Below are 16,132 nucleotides of genomic sequence, written 5' to 3' on the forward strand. Positions count from 1 at the left end.
GAATGGTCAGTGTCATTTTATCCCCTTCACTGGAAACTGGTTCAAAAACTTTAAGCCTGAGCCCATCCTCAGCTCACCTGGCCCATTTCTGAACCTACCTGAGCGCTGTAGCTGCTGTTGCATCATTGCCAGATGCAGAGGTGTCCCAGGACGAGGGTTTAGGAGAGGGTGACTAGTGGCAGGTAAAGGGTAAAAGGGTTGACCCAGGATTGGGCCAGAGAGTCCCTGTAAATGAGTCAGGTCCATCCCAGGAGGAAGCACACCTATTGGGCAGAAAGAAGAAACTGGTGAGAAATAATCTACCTGGAAATTTTCAAGCCTGACTATACAGTTTTGCTAATCAGAAAGTTTATTAAGAATGAAGAATGCTCAATGCTAGGTTCCTGATCTTTTAATCGACTAAGGGATAGATCAGATTGGACCCACTGGTTAAAATGGAAAAAAACCTAGTAACATCTTTTTAGGGATGAAAACCTTCATCAGTTCTAGCAACTGTCATCATGCCAGGTCAGAAACTCACCAGCTTGGAGCAAACTTGGAAGATGCTGTGGATGTACTCCCTGGGCCAGCATCCTTTGGACCAACCCTGGGTGAAGCTGGTGAGCAGGCCGAACGATGGGGACATGGGGGACAAGGGGGACTTGGTGGACAGGGCGGAGAAAAGGTGTTCCTGGAACTGGAGATGCCAAGGTGGGTGTTTTTCTCCCAGTTGCTTTAGGTCGATAATCTTGTTCTTTGGTGTAACGATTGGTCTGGGATAGTGGGGTGGAACATGAAAACCGCTGTAGGGTTGATAGTTTGGGATTTGTAGTGGGAGAAGAGTCTCGATCAGCAGTGGGCACAGAGCTGGATGACAGGAGGGTCTCTGTAAGGATCCAGAAAGAGAATATTTTGGTATTGGCAAACTTTTCTCAAACACATTTTCCTCCCAATGATCCAGTAACTCACTTCTTAGAAAGCTCACAATCCTTATTTGATCCCCTCAACAGATTTAGAGGATTGCATTGTAGGGACCATCGTTTGGCCTTATGAACAGGCCTAGTCAAGGTCATGGGTAGTTAAGGACAGACCTGGGAGTAGACCCCAAGTTTTCCAGTCTTCCAACACCTTGCTGCAAGAGTTTATTTTTGCTACACTCTAAAAAACCAAAGACTCTGAAGTTGTAAATGAGATAACTTTTAAGAAGCCCACATCTTTGTTCTTATAATCTTCCCAATCCAGGAATAGCTATGGGCAAGCAAGCCTGGCATATCAGGTCTGGTGGTCTAACTCAGTTGGGCACCCTGGTCTGCCCATATGCGCCTGTGGTCTGCATCTGTGTGGGAGCTAGTCCTGTCCTAGTCAGCTGCTTGGGATTAACACGCTTTCTAGTCTAAGGGGAAAATCAAGTGAGTAAAATTATGCAAATCCATTACAACAGAAAGCTTAAAGAGTAATTATAGTCTGGTGAAGGAATCTGAACTGCCTTTTAGTAGGACCAACAGGATTTCCTTTTTTTTTTTTTTTTTTTCCTCAGAAGCTTTCTCACAGGCAAAAAGCTCTCAGACCAATACTCTAGACCTATGTAAACCTCACTCATTAGAATGTTTCACTATGTCCTTAAAATCCCAACTGTGCAACCCCTAAAAACCTCTTACATTTTCTACATATTTATAAAAGGCTCTCACACACCTCCTATATGCTTCACCCATCGCACAGATTTTATTGGATGATTAGTCTCCACAGACTGGAGAGAACCTTTCAGAAATAAACCTGGTTGAACTTTTATTAATTTGCCAAATAAATGTACTAATATTTCAAGCCAAAATAAGGATCCTAAACTAATGCTTGTTCTTCCTAATACCAGCACTCATGCCTGCCACTGTTAGATGGGTCAGAATTTCAAGTGGCTGAAGTAACTGTGAGCTGGTCCAACCCTTCTCACTGTTAGTCTTGCCCAGGGCTTTGCAGGCTGATGCTCTGTCACATACTTTATTGGGCAGTACATCCTCAACAGCTCTGCAGTACCTTCACTGGGCTTCTGAGTGTCCTCTTTACTGTCACCAAGAGCTGCTTTTCCAGATGCTGGCTCCTCCTTGCTTTTCTCTTTGCTCTCGTACATCTTACGAATCACTGAGGTAGGAGTGAAGGAAGGGGAAAGCTGCAGAGAAAAACAGTATTAACATATTCTTTAAATGCCTTTCCTAATCAACTGGCCAACTACTGAAGCTGAAGAGTCCCCTTCTGGCTACATGTGGCAGAGGCCAACTCCAACGTTCTGGTCTCTAGCTGCTGGAAGAAAAGCAACAGGATGGGCCAAATAGGCGGTGGCCCAAGTGCACCATCCCATGCTCACAATTTCATCAAAACCTAGATTTAGCTCTAGCATAAAGGTAGTTGAAGCACAGAAGCTTCAACCTACCTGTCTGCGGTGATGGGGATCTGCCTATGCAGCCTCTGCTTCAGGATTAGGCTGGAAAGGGGGAAAGAACATGGCCAGAAGTATACCCTGAAACAGCAGCCCTCCCAGCTAGGAAAGGACATTTCAGCGACAACCACAGAACCTAAATTTCTCTATACTCCTAATGTTTCCCATCTTAACCTGGCTACCAGAAAATCCACGATTATCTTCTTAAAGGTCTCCTCAGCCACCAGTACTCACTATTTGGGGTCATTTGTTCCCACCTCTTTATTGCCTACTTTTACATTGATGATTTTATTATGCATGCAACTTTTCTCATTAAACAACCCCAAATCCTCGATGATAGGAGACAGGGCATGAATTACGAACAGAAAAGCTCTTAGATCCTGCCTTCAGGGTGCTTGGTGCAAAGACCCACTTGAGGTCCTGAAGTACAGAGCAATAGTCTTTTCCCCTTATCAGCTTTGACTAGGTGATTAAGGTCTGTGGGGGGATGAAACCTAAAAAAGGTAAATAATGCTGGTACACGAGTCGGCTGTAAAACTTGAGTTGTCACCACAAATAAGCAAACCTCTCTATCCCGGCCTTAACTTGTATTGAGACCTGAATCTGAATTTGTGAACTCCCACCACGTTTCTCTCGACTTCCCATGCTCCAAGCCCAGTCACCTCACCTCCCATCCTTACCCCTGTCCTCCCCTGCTCCCCACTCCAATTCTTCATTCGTTTGAACATATCACACCACCCTGTATGCTCTGGCCCTTACTTGTCTATCTGCTGGAACACACTTTCCCCAAGGTAGGGGCTTCACTAGAACTTAGAATCCTAAGAGTTAGACTGTATCCTGAGAGGGGAGGACCTAATAAATAGGCAGGTATAAAAGTCTATTAAATCACTGACTCCTGTGGAAGGCACTCAAGGACATTTTGGGGTACACAGTGATCCAACATAGGCACAACCAAACAGGGAGAGGCCTAGGAGTCATTCACAAAGGCAAAGGTCACTGACCATGCTTGTGATGGAGGCGGCTGGGGCAGGGGAAGAGGAATTCCCTCCGTGCACAGGTGCTGGTGACTTGGTCACTCGCGGTTGCCTGTGAACAAATCAATTATCAGTGTGAGCCCCAAGCTGCTCAAACTCCAAGTTCTAAAACCACATAAAACTCAAGGCCAGCCTAGGAAGCATCCCATTTCCTTTCTTCAATTCAATTTCCCAAGCATTTAATAAGTGTTTAACATATGCAAAACCATGTGCTAAGTTCTGAGGAAAGACAAAAGCTTAATGATACATGGTCCCGGGCCTTGCAAGAACTCTCATCTAGTGGGGGAGATACTTAATAACCTAGGGCAAACAAGGCATGTCAATATTAGGGTACCAACAAAGTACAATGGGAAAATGAGGGGTAGAAGGAATGAGAGGGTACCCCTACAATGCAGGGACTTTGCAAAAGCTTCTCTTGGAAGGAGCTGCATTGAGTGTGCCAATGAGAAACTACGGACGGAGAACAATGATTCAGGTAGAAGGAACAGGTACAGGGACTCGAGAAGGCCTTGGGAATGTAGGGTTATCCAGGGCTAGTGTGTAGTTTACTTGCTGACTAGTCCAGTGAGGTAGGCTAGGGAGGGCCTTTATTCTGTAGGGCAGGCTGTGCTCCAGAAAGTAGGGAGCAACACCGAGCAGGCACAGTGCCTGGCATAGAACTGAGGCTCTGTGAGACACTGGTTCAAGTCAAATAGAGCACCAAGACTTTGAGCTATTTTAGGACCTAGTTACATGCAGCATTTCCCGCTACTCCTGGTCTACACACAGGGTTGGTCCCAGGCTTCCCAAATAAAGTTTAAAAGAGCAGACTTCCCTTCTCTCCCCAGACATCCTACTTATTCTCTCTTAACTTGGAAGAAAACAGGAAACAGTTGATCATGACATAAACAGGCTGAGAGAAGAATGAACTATGTGAGCTCACTGGCTAATCAAAGCTTCACTGCATTTCAGCCATGTCAGACCTTGTACTGCAAAGGCCAAAGCTCCAAGTACAGTCAATGATTCTGGAAGTTCTCTGACTCATAAGCAGATGGGAATCCTAAACTCATGGCTTCTTTCCAGTCTGTACCAGGTAAGCCCCAGTGCTGCCACCCTGAGACTCTGAGTATGACGACAAGGGGAGAGAGAGACAGTAGTACTCTGGGTGACTAAGAGGTAACCTCCAATCTGGTGGTTCTGCACGACCTATCATTTATTCCTTCAGATAAACATATTTGAGCACCTACTATGTGCTAGACACTGTTCTAGGTGCTGGGGATACAGCAGTAAACAAAACAAAAATCTCTGGCTTCATTACATTCTTGTGTTTGCAGGGTAGAGGGGTTACTATGGGCAGGGAGACAGAAAAAAAAATAGTATGTTAGACGGTGATAGGTTCAATAAAAAAGTAAAGCAAGGCAAGGAGAAACCATGTCTGTTGGGGGACACAACTGTGTACAGGGTATTCAGGGAAGGCCTGCCATTTGATCTAAAAATTGAAGGCTCCACCGACAGTGACTTGGATCTACCTGCTAGCTTCAAGTTAAGTCACATTTAAAAAACCTAAGTTCCTGTATCTGTAAAATGCAGTTCTTTACCCCATCTACCTCACGGAGTTGTTGCCAAGAGCAAATTAAATTGTGGATATCAAAAGTGCTTTGAAGGTCAACAAATCGTTATGTTGTAGAGAGAAGTCCAGTGAAGGGGCTTGGCAGACCAGTCCTGAGCTCTCTGTTTAGGCTGAGGGCTATAGATCAGATACATTTATGCAAGGGAATGGGGTACTTACTGGTCCCAATGTTTTCTGAAAGTTTCAACATACAAAACCAGCTAAAGGAAGACACTGAGACAGCAATTTTAATAATCACATCAAAACAAATACGGCTTAAGTACCAAATACTATATGGGGCAGGAGTATAGTGTTCAAGGATGCACATTTTGGTGATAAAACTAAAAATACGAAGGTGGTGATTACTTTTAAAGACTGGACAATGGTCACTTCTGGAGAAAAGGGGTATTATTGAGATAAGGCACAAGGAGGGCTTCTGGGTAGCTAACAAGAGTTTACCTTACAATAAGCCATATATTTGCTTCATGCAGTTTTCTGCTTGTTTTATTTTACAATAAAAAAGAACAATATTGCTACCCTTTCCTCCCCAACTTATGGTTCATTTCATTTCACTACTTGTTGAAACTAGTGGAGAGAATGAGAGGAGAGTGAAGTCAGTAATCATCTGTTAACAGCTCTGATCAACAAACCTGAATCAAGGCACAGTTTGATACTCAACAAGGAATCTGAGGGGGAGGAAGCTAGGTATAGTTTTACTTTTCATCATTTCATAAGCATAACTGCAAATAAGTAGCTATGCTAGCTACATATGTAAAAAGGAATCTGTTAAATGAAAAATAAAATTATATAGGATGAAAAGCCTATGCCCCTGCACTAGAATTCAATCATACAATTTCCTCTACTGAACATTCGGGAGATGGAACTGTCACCATATATTGTATAATATATCAGTGTGTAAAACAGAAGTTATACTATGGATAACTAATTTGCAAATCTCCACAAGGGTAGGATTAATAATTTACCTGTTTCTGAATCCATCTCTGGTTCTGTCCACCTGCGGTTTGCCAAAACCAGGCTGGTAGAAGTTTGCTGCCTGCACTGCAAGGTCATGTGGCAGGGCCAGCCCCTCCAAAGCTGCCTGTTGCAATTCTAGCTGGCTCATCTGCTGAACAGAAGTGGCAGAGGGGGGGTCAGCAGAAGAATGACAGTCAGTGCACTTTCTACAAAGGTCTCTCTTTGCTCTTTTGGAAAAGGTATGTTTAAGCAGCAGCTGAGAGAAATTAGATACTGCAAACCTGACTAAACTGTGCTGCCATCCACTGAACAGAATTTTAGCTATTTAAGTATGACATAATTTCACCAATTTTCTAGCCTTCACTGGGCTTGAGTTATAATTCAAAACCACTTCCAAGCATTGCAGCAATTTAATTCTCTATCCCACAAGCAACAATAAGGGTAAAAAGCAAGCAACAGATTAAGTTTGAGAAAGAGCTCAGCCAGACCTGGGCTGTGACAGGGCTCATGGGCTTGCGCATGCCTTGGAATGGATCTCCGAGAAGCTGCTGTGGTCCTGGTGTGAAACCTGTTGGAAAGGTTAAAGATTCAGTGCACGTCAAGACAGCACCTGTCCCTCCAAGAGGCATTATCACCAATGCATGCTGCTCCTCGCTGAACACCATCTCTTTCAGGAAGTACTGATTTCCTGGGCTGATGATGTCTCTCTTTTTCTGTGCCCCACAGTGGGCTATGTGGACCTCAATCAGAGCTAATTAATGACTCAAACTGCTGGTATCTATCTTCCTAGCTAAGCTGTCAGCTTTGTTTCTTTCAGAGGCGAGACCTCTATCTGGGAGAGAACAGCTTTTCTAGCCAGTGATTTGGCCCATTGCAACCACACCAGCTGATACCAAAGCAGCGGCCAGTGCTCTGAGGTTCATACTCTTTCCATTGTATCTCCCTAATTGTGGAAAGATTACAAAAACTTCCTCTCAAGGTATGACTGGCAGGGGCCAGAGCAGCCAGCAGCTTAAAGTGGTCGCAGGTGCAGGAACACTGAGATTCTGTACAACACTTTGCTAAGACAGCTTTGTGGAAGTTCTTCTTCCATTCATGTTCTGAATTAGCCACAAGACCTCCCATTTGGTCGTGTACAACTTCACCAGGTTGGTGGAGAGCCACTACTCTGACTTATCTATTAAGGAAAAACCTAAGGAGCCAAATTAACTTTTCTAGATTGAATTCCCAAAATAAGGAAGATGACTAAAAAGCTGGATCCAATTTAGATCAACCTCAAGAGAAAAAGTACAAAACTGCAACATGAACCTATTTATCTAGAAGGGCAGCTGGATAATAAACTATCTTCCACATGTGTCCTTACCACCCCCTGAAAAAAGCATAACAAATTAACACATTTCTTTTTAAACTCTTCAAGGATACCCATGAAAAAGACTTTGCCAGTTTTAAGGGAGAGGTATAACCTAGGGGAAGGGAAGGGGAAATGATGACAGATAGGCATCTACGCACAAAAGCATTTACCAATTGGTGATGGTATTCTGGGACGAAGGTAGTCTGCTGAGGCTGCTCTCGTCTGAAACACCTGTGACAAGGGAGGAGAGGGTGCTCTTTGGCCCAGTAAAGATGTCGTAGGCTCCAAGCTCCCCATAAGGCCACTCAGAAGATTGGAAGAAGCAGGTCTCTGAACAGGTGGACCCAGAAGTTCCTAAAGGCAGAAAAGTCAAATCCTTGTGAACAAACCTAGTTCTTCCTCCTAGTCAGAGGTTGTGGATTAAATTCTGGAAGCCAATGATGAATCTCCCTCCTGCTGCACTGAAGGACTTGGCACATGTACATGCAACAAATTTCTCTGAACGTTCAGCTACCAACATTTCCTTTAAGTTAGTGCTACAAATATAAGTTAGATACTTTAAATTTCCATAGAAATTGCAAACCTGCAAACTGGAAACCAAGCGCTTACTTTATCATCTTTTTTAGCCACCTCCCCACCCGACGTTGAGGTTAACAAGCGACACAGAACTATCAGGCAGCAACATCGTATCCTTCGTTGCCGGGCAACATGGATCATTCTCTAAGGCCCAAAAGTGGACCACTACACAAAACCAGTTCGGAGGACTACTGTTCAGGACTCCAAGGCCTCGGTATAAGATTGTGAAGTACCTGCAAGATGTTCTTAGGGACAGGCTGGCCTGGAATCTCAGCAGGGGACATCAAATGGCTTTCAAGGGTTCGCTAAAAAAATCAAAGGAAAACTGGTTTTAACCTTCTTACATACTTAACTTATAGATTAATTGGGGACCACAAGAAAACATAAAAACTCCCCAGGGAGTTGGCACTTAACAGCAGAATGATGTCCATATCACAGAAAAGTCAGATCAACTTGTCCCACTCTCTCATCACACAGGTCCCAAAGATCTTGGAACAGAAAGAATTTTCACATGTACGTGCAAAGTCCACTCAGAGACCCTCAGACAAGCTCTTTTCTGTGGTAACCCTAAGTCCATTTTACTATTTCTAACACTGTGACCAAAAGAAGGGGAAAAGAAAATGGTGAAACAGGGGAACACTTATTTACTGAGAAGCCACAAGTAGGAAATTTTGATAATCTATAGATTTTAATTTTCGAGGCAACCTTTGCTACCCATTGTCTTTAACAAGATTTATAGACCACAGATGGTATGAAAAACCTAGTAAACAACATGTGAGTTTGGCCAAAATTGTTATATTTCAGAGTTTCATATTTCAGGAAATTTAAACTTTATTATTTTTTAACAAGCTACTCCAAATGGGTCTCATATACAGGGCAAAATTCGTATCCTTCACTTTTAGCTGTTTTAATGCAGCAGCAGTTATGTTTTGCATCGAACTTGTATTACCTCTGGTGCTTCAGGACATCCTTGTGTCCATTTAGCTCTGCCTGAAGTGCTTTCTCTGTCAGTTTCCCTTCCACAAGCTGAACTGCCAAGGTCCACAGCAATGTCCTCGGGAGTGACAAATAGCCCAAAGATATCCAAGTGTTTCATTGCTGGTTTTGGAATTGGAACTGACTGTAAATGATTTTAATAAGATCTCCTCAAGAGTCATTTAATTCCATTTAACAAAAACAAATAGGCGGGCTTCCTTGGTGGCACAGTGGTTAAGAATCTGCCTGCCAATGCAGGGGACACGGGTTCGAGCCCTGCTCTGGGAAGATCCCACATGCCGCAGAGCAACTAAGCCCGTGCGCCACAACTACTGAGCCTGCGCTCTAGAGCCCGCGTGCCACAACTACTGAGCCCACGTGTCACAACTACTGAAGCCCATGCGCCTAGAGCCTGTGCTCCGCAACAAGAGAAGCCACCGCAATGAGAAGCCCGTGCACCGCAATGGAGAGTAGCCCCCGCTCGCCGCAACTAGAGAAAGCCCACGCCCAGCAACGAAGACCCAACACAGCCAAAAATAAATAAATAAAATAAATTTATTTTAAAAAACCCAAAAAACAAAAAAAACAAATAGGCAACTTTATACTACATGGCTTACTATATTTGGAGGACAGCGTCTACAATTTAATTTGAAATAGAGTTTAGATTGAACCAACATGTCCTATTTTGGGGATAAACAGTATGATTGAACCAAAACAGAGGCAGATCAGAAATAGTATATATAACACACACAGTCACAGTAACTAAAAGCTTGGAAGAATTCCATGACTTAAACAACAACATGCAAATCAAGTAATATTTTGGGATAATGCCCGGTGCACTTATTACATTATTTCCTTGTTGCTTTCTTTTCTAGGTTGAGTTTGTGTTACTCTTTGCCTAGCACCTTAAATTATATCATCCATTCCTTTACGTGTGTTCGTTTGAGGCTCATTCCCTCAGCTGAAGCCAGATATATTTCAGAGCACTGAAACCCCAACATCATACCAGTTATCCTCACAAATCCGGGTCAACTGTGTTAATAGCAAACCCTAGAATCATATCTGAAACAAGATGTTCAAAAGCATCAGGTAAACTGTTGAATTCTCCTGCTCCCATTTCTTTACTTACACTAAAAGTGGCTATTTACAAGATTTGACCCCTACCACAGTAGTCAGCATGTAATCACCATGACATAAAGGTACTGGGTTGGCCAAAAAGTTTGGGTTTTTCCGTTAAATCACAGAAAACCCCGAATGGACTTTTTGGCCAACCCAATAACAAGAAAGCTGAACAGGATAGTTTGCAGTCCTGTAATCTGGTCCTCATTTGAAAGCATTTATATCTAGTAATTCTTTGCATGGAAATTATCTAAAGCAGCTTACAAGGAACACTCCCCTATAACTGGCATGGTGTGGTCAGATACACAGAAATAAGTCTACCTATCTGAGATGCCTCCTTTCAGAGGCAGAGAGTCAGGTAGGTAGGCCAGGAACAATGGCATCTGTTAGGATCTAGCACTAACAGCTGGTCAGAAAAGAAACATCAAAAATCAGCTGCCCTCTACTGGTACAAGGCACAATGAAACAGCTACTTCTCCCATGGTTAACCTGTAGTTCTCAGACAAGAAGGTGTCAGGAAAAACAAGAGGCAAAACTCAGTTTGGTAAATTTGCTATAACTTAGCAACTAGAGTAAGTCTATGTTTTTATTTATTGTTCAGATTTACCATTTCCCTTTCACTTTGTATCATCAAGGGTTAGCAACAGTAACACACAGACCATGGCTGAGAGGAGACCTCTAAATGTGTTATGACAAAGACCAGTATGTGTTACACACCTGCATTTACTGACATGCAGTCACCCTGTAACCCAACTTCATGTCTAAAGGTGTTTTATAAGTTTGGAGTTACAGCTTTTTTTATTAGTAAATTAACAGAATGCAACTGTCTTGAAAAATTCATCTTAGATACTTTACAAATGATATGTATACCTGTCAACTGCCTAATCAAGAAAGCAAGTAATCTCAGGTATCTGGGAGTAATTAGAAGTTGTGAAAAGATTTTACTCTAAAAATATGGTAAGTTACTTTAACTTAAGTAGCTGAATAAACAGAAAACCTTCTCTGGAGCTCACCCCAAAAGGTATGTTTACACCTTATTTTTTTCAGCAGTGAGTTAAGATAAGCAAGTTATGTCTGAATCTTTCAATCGCTGTACTGTCATGCACAGTAACTACAGATTAACCACAAGCCTGCTTTTTCAAGTAACAAACAGTATAGCGATAATCAAAGAACACACAAAAGTAGCAAGGACCAACTGACTACTAAAGAATTTCCAACTTACTCGGAATATCTTTTTTAAAAGCCATTTATTGGGTGGGAAGTGGAATAGAAAGAGGGAAAAGGAGAAAAGGTTGGGGTTTGTGCCAAATACTTACGCTGACTTTAGGCTGAGAAGGCAAAGTCCCACTTGCCTTCATGGTGCTCACTAGCTTGTTGAACGCAGTCATATCTCCATCTTTTCTGAGCTGTCGATTGCTGGTCACAGTACTCAGGGTCTCCTCTAAATGCTCTGCCATAAAGGGAGTTGAATTCTTCACCTGCTGGTCCACCTTCAAGCCCTTGAGCCCTGCTTCTACCTCTTCCACTGAAAGCACAACCCCTGAATGTGCTGAAAGGTTGAGAAAGTCCAGGTTAAGAGAAGCAAAGGAATATGTGGTAGGAATTCTCTTTGTATACCATGATGGTTAAGGTGAAAATAATTTATTTCACAGTTGAAGTGAGGTTGTCAGAAAAGGCTGACACCAAAAATAGACAAACTGAAGGCACTGAGATCCTGCAGGAGGACTTCTTATAATGAGTCTTTTGGAGACTTATTACCAGGGACAGGAATCCCAGATGGCCCAACATAAGCAAGAGTGCTACCTGCACTATGGTTATTATATCACGAAGGTTGTATGTTGAGGGCTTAATAACCTAAGCAAGAACATAGCAGACTGGGGCAGAGGTGTGAGGAGCTGCCAAGTTATGCTCGGGAGGACTGCAACATTCACGGGAGTGTTATACTCAGGCTCCAGGTAAGGAGGACGTAGAAGAAAAGTTCTTACCATGGAGCTCGTGATCCAGTGACTACCAGATTCTCAAAGAGGTGGTACTGTTTGATAAAAAGTTTTTTTGAAGAACATTAAACAAAACCCACCATCTATCTGACTTTTGATGAGATAGCAGTCTGTTAGAACCAATTCTGCCATTAAGACAGAGCATCCAAATGTTTCAAATATCTAAAGCAGACTCTAATAAAAACTTACAGCTCTCTTTAAGCTTTTCTTTATTTGCAGAAAGGCTGGAAAGGAGAGGTTTTAAATCCACTTTGGCTTTCTGTAGCATTTCTAGAATATCCACTTTATTTTCAGCATGGTCTTCTAATGGTATAGGAGCAAAATAATTCCCCGAGTTCTGTCCAGGAGAGAGGATGGCTTGTTCCAGACCTAGTATTGCAAGTAAATATATTCATAATTAATTGGTCCCAATAAAGCACAGAAATATATCTTCAACAGTATTAAAAGGACACAAATTGAAGGGTTTTTTCAGTATCCAGAAACCCTTTAATGGACCCCTGACTAATGAAGACAAAATGAACCATATCAGGGAAAGCTCAAGTCTACATCCAAGACCAGAACCTGAAGCAATTTTACCTGCAAGTCTCTCCAGCTCTTCATGCGGTGTTGACCCAAGACTGCTGGATCGGCTTCCTGATCGGCTCGGGTTAGAGAACCACCTACTGAATCGACTGGCAGAGACTGACCCTTCTCCCAAAACATCTTCTATCATCTAAAGGGAAAGATAAAAGAAGCTAAGACAATAGTTTCTAGGTGAAAAGGACAAGAAGGTTCAAATTTTAAGAAAGGGTCACTTACTTTGAAACTTCCTTTGATGCTGCTGACCTGAAGGCAAACACCCTCAGAACTTAGGATTCTGAACATCTTTAACTTTTCTTCCCCTCCTGGATCATTTCTGAGTAACCCAAACTTGGGCATAACCAACCATGTATTCTCTAAGTATATAAAGCAAAACCTCTGTGCCACAGAAAGTGTTCTGGTTTTCTATCTTTGCCTCATTAGAAAATCCATGAATGTTCTAAGAGGGTATAGTTTCAAAATAAAAATCAGCACCAGAGTAAAGCATTCCATTGCCAAGCTGATGAGTGACCTTCAACTAAGCATCAGGTATGGAGAGCTGATGAAAGAAAACCCTTGCTTCAGACTTCAGCATCCTCAAGGTTGTAATGAACATCATGAAATCCAATGCTGACAATTTCAGAACCCAAAAGCTAAAAAGTAGAGTTCATAAAGATCATATTTCCAAGTCATATTTCCTAGTCAAAGTCCAAGTCAGAATGTGAAAGATGAACTTTTAATTGATCTCTAATATCTGTTTGAACTTAATAGAAAGTTTTCAGGTGTTTGTTTTCTTTTAAATCTGACCTCCATAGTTTTTGGTTTAATAATAAGAGCAATTAAATGATGCACTATGATCAGAAGTAATTTCTTCAATGCTGTTTCATAACAGTAATTTCTATTACCAATCCTTCTTAAAAACTAAATTTAAGCATTGAAAATGAAATTTTCAGTTGTACCCTATTATAAATCTAATTAAATATCCAAATTGATCTTTATGCAGTTCTCTTATCAATATTTAGAAAAGACAAGATAAAGCAAATATCAATCCAAAAATGAGGCACATCCTTGACAATAAGGCATAAACAGAAAACAGGTTTTTCTGAAGGCTGGTACATAGATGACAGAGTTAGGGACTGTTTTATCTGAAGTCTAAAACCCCCAGTTTCTAGTCAAAGTTCAGCAGTGGAAGGTTAGATTTATTCTTTTATTCTTATCTGGAAGAATTTTCTCATAACACATACCCAATCTAAGCCACAAATAATTCTCTTGAACACAAGAATGAGACATTGATTACTTGTGGTACTTCTATTTTCTTAGGTATTATTCAACAGTTTCAATCACATTCCACTTGTAGACTCTCATACCTTAAATAATGCTGACTTTTTTTTTCTTTTTTTTAGGGAAAAGACCGATTTTTTTTACTGGATTTGGCTTTGACAAGTACTGGCAAACCCTGCAGACACGGATACAAAATGATTGTAATCAAACAGGCCGTGCCAGCAAATGCTGACTTTCAAGTCCACTAATTTGCAATCATTAAATTATAGGAGAAGCATTATAAAGTGATGTTTCACTGTGAAAAATTGGGAATTGTACCCAAAACACAACCACCTTGGTGATAAACAGGAATTTTTAAAAGTAAAAGCTAGAGCTGTTTAAAATATTTTAATTTTGAAAAGAGTTTGAAATTTTAAAAATAGTAAAAATAGCTTTGCACTTTGTTTTTATTTCCTCTGATCATATTGTATAGGAAAAAAGCCAGAAGATACACAGGAGGAACATGAAAAAGTAAAGGAAGTGAATATAAGGTATCTGGACATTTTCTAAAGATTTGACAGTAAGTGTTAAGAAAGTCATTTCCATATTTTGATCAGTGACCAACTTTGTTTGTTAGAGAAGCTAAGTTTTATTATAGCTAAAACATAAGTAGAGACAAAGTCGCTTTTACACACCACTTACTAGAAATGCCAATTTCAAGAAGCTAGAGCATTTTGAACCCAAAAAGAATCTTAAGAGTTTATCTAGTCAGTCATTTTTTACCACAGAGCCAGCAGGGATACTCTAATACCAGTCCCTCCCTCCCCTTATGCACATTGGTACTCAGCTGACTGCTGCTACATCCCACAGCCTAAGCTAGTCAAGAAGAGGAGGCTGTGAACTGCAGTCTGGTATGTTTCAGCTGCTCTTTCTAGACTACATTTTTAATAGCATTTTTAAGGTAACCTATATGACTGTTAGTTTGGTCCGTCAAAGGTCATTTAGACTAGTCATATCCTAGGATTCATATTATTCTGATACAGATATTGTGAAATATTTTTGCTCTTTGACAATTACTAAGTTTTACTGATCAATGCTTTTCTTTTATTACTTTCCACTTTTATGGAAATTTCCATATTTTTGTATTTGTTTCACTCTAGTTTGATTTTTCTTTGGATTTCTAATGAATGCATTTAAGGCTACACACTTTCATCTTAGCACACTTTTGATTATTCCACCAAGGTTTTTCTATGTCATGCTCCTGTTCATCACTCTACATAGTTTAGGATTTCTGTTTTGATTTCCTTTTTCTTCATTCAAAATACTTCTATGTACCTGTTATGTGTCAGGTACTGTAGTAAGAGCTGCATATCTAAAATCAGCTTATTTTTAATTACGTAACTGAAATTATTTGCACATGTGATCTAAATTTTCATTTTGTACAGATTTTCGTGGCTGTCAACTTCTAATGTATTGCAATGCCAGTAAATATAGCTTAAAAGTATAGGGTGTAATTCTGTTTATGCCAATTAATACCCAACATCTGTGGGGCCTACTAAGTGCCAGGTACTATACTTCAAACACTTTATATCATTTGTCAGTTGATATTCAAATCTTATATATAGCCCTTCTTATTTTTCCCAATTGACTGGTCATTTTCTGAGCATAATAATAGAGTCCAGCTGGTTATACAGCACAACCAGAGCATCTCTTTTTACTGATCCCAGCTTTGCTTTTAAGTGAATCTATTATAGAATATACACCTTAATGAGCAGTACCTCCATGAAAAACATGGAGAGATTTCCTAGCTAGGTACCTTCTCAGAATTAACCAAGTTTTGGTTGAGGGTGAGGGCCAAAGGATAAGATGGTGCTGAGTTCCTATTCCTCCCTTTTATGCTTTATAGGCAGTATAGTTGGGGGGAATTAGGAGTAAAGACTGTTAACTGAAACTACAAAAATTAGAATTCAGTTTCCACTACTAACTAGCTATGTGACTTTAGGCAAGTTATTTAAACCTCTCTGTGCCTGCCTTCCTCATCTGTAAAACAGAAACAGTAGTAATCTAACTTACAAGGGTTTTGTGGGGATTAAATGACTTATTGGATATAAAGCCTAAAACAATCAGCACTGTATGCATGTTACCTATTATTAAAAGTTTAGTTTTGAATTCTTCCTTTGCCTAGGTACACAGGTAAGTTTCACGGGTACTCACATTTGGAGCCAAGTACAGGCCTCTAAATTTTGACCTTTTGCTGTGAAAACTTTTTACAATAAGATTTCCATCTGTCTT

The 16,132-nt window shown here is 40.9% G+C and overlaps 1 protein-coding gene across 7 annotated transcripts in view; it reads right to left on the minus strand.

The window, feature by feature from the left end:
- EIF4ENIF1 (eukaryotic translation initiation factor 4E nuclear import factor 1) overlaps nucleotides 1-16,132 on the minus strand; it is a 41,314-nt gene that overhangs the window by 1,256 nt on the left and 23,926 nt on the right. For 5 of the 7 annotated variants that reach the window (XM_082353086.1, XM_082353085.1, XM_082353089.1 and 2 more), the window contains 11 exons: nucleotides 12,599-12,734; nucleotides 12,212-12,391; nucleotides 11,342-11,574; nucleotides 8,165-8,236; nucleotides 7,526-7,709; nucleotides 6,493-6,572; nucleotides 6,013-6,155; nucleotides 3,409-3,493; nucleotides 2,008-2,140; nucleotides 521-865; nucleotides 99-263 (listed from right to left, as the gene is read on the minus strand). In XM_082353086.1, the coding sequence (XP_082209212.1) occupies nucleotides 99-263; nucleotides 521-865; nucleotides 2,008-2,140; nucleotides 3,409-3,493; nucleotides 6,013-6,155; nucleotides 6,493-6,572; nucleotides 7,526-7,709; nucleotides 8,165-8,236; nucleotides 11,342-11,574; nucleotides 12,212-12,391; nucleotides 12,599-12,734 (1,756 nt within the window). The remainder of the gene's footprint in view (nucleotides 1-98; nucleotides 264-520; nucleotides 866-2,007; nucleotides 2,141-3,408; nucleotides 3,494-6,012; nucleotides 6,156-6,492; nucleotides 6,573-7,525; nucleotides 7,710-8,164; nucleotides 8,237-11,341; nucleotides 11,575-12,211; nucleotides 12,392-12,598; nucleotides 12,735-16,132) is intronic. The other 2 variants (XM_082353088.1, XM_082353084.1) reach the window with 1 other exon arrangement.

Source organism: Balaenoptera borealis, assembly GCF_965194805.1.
Source record: "Balaenoptera borealis genome assembly, chromosome: 14".
NCBI classification, from domain to species: Eukaryota; Metazoa; Chordata; class Mammalia; order Artiodactyla; family Balaenopteridae; genus Balaenoptera; species Balaenoptera borealis.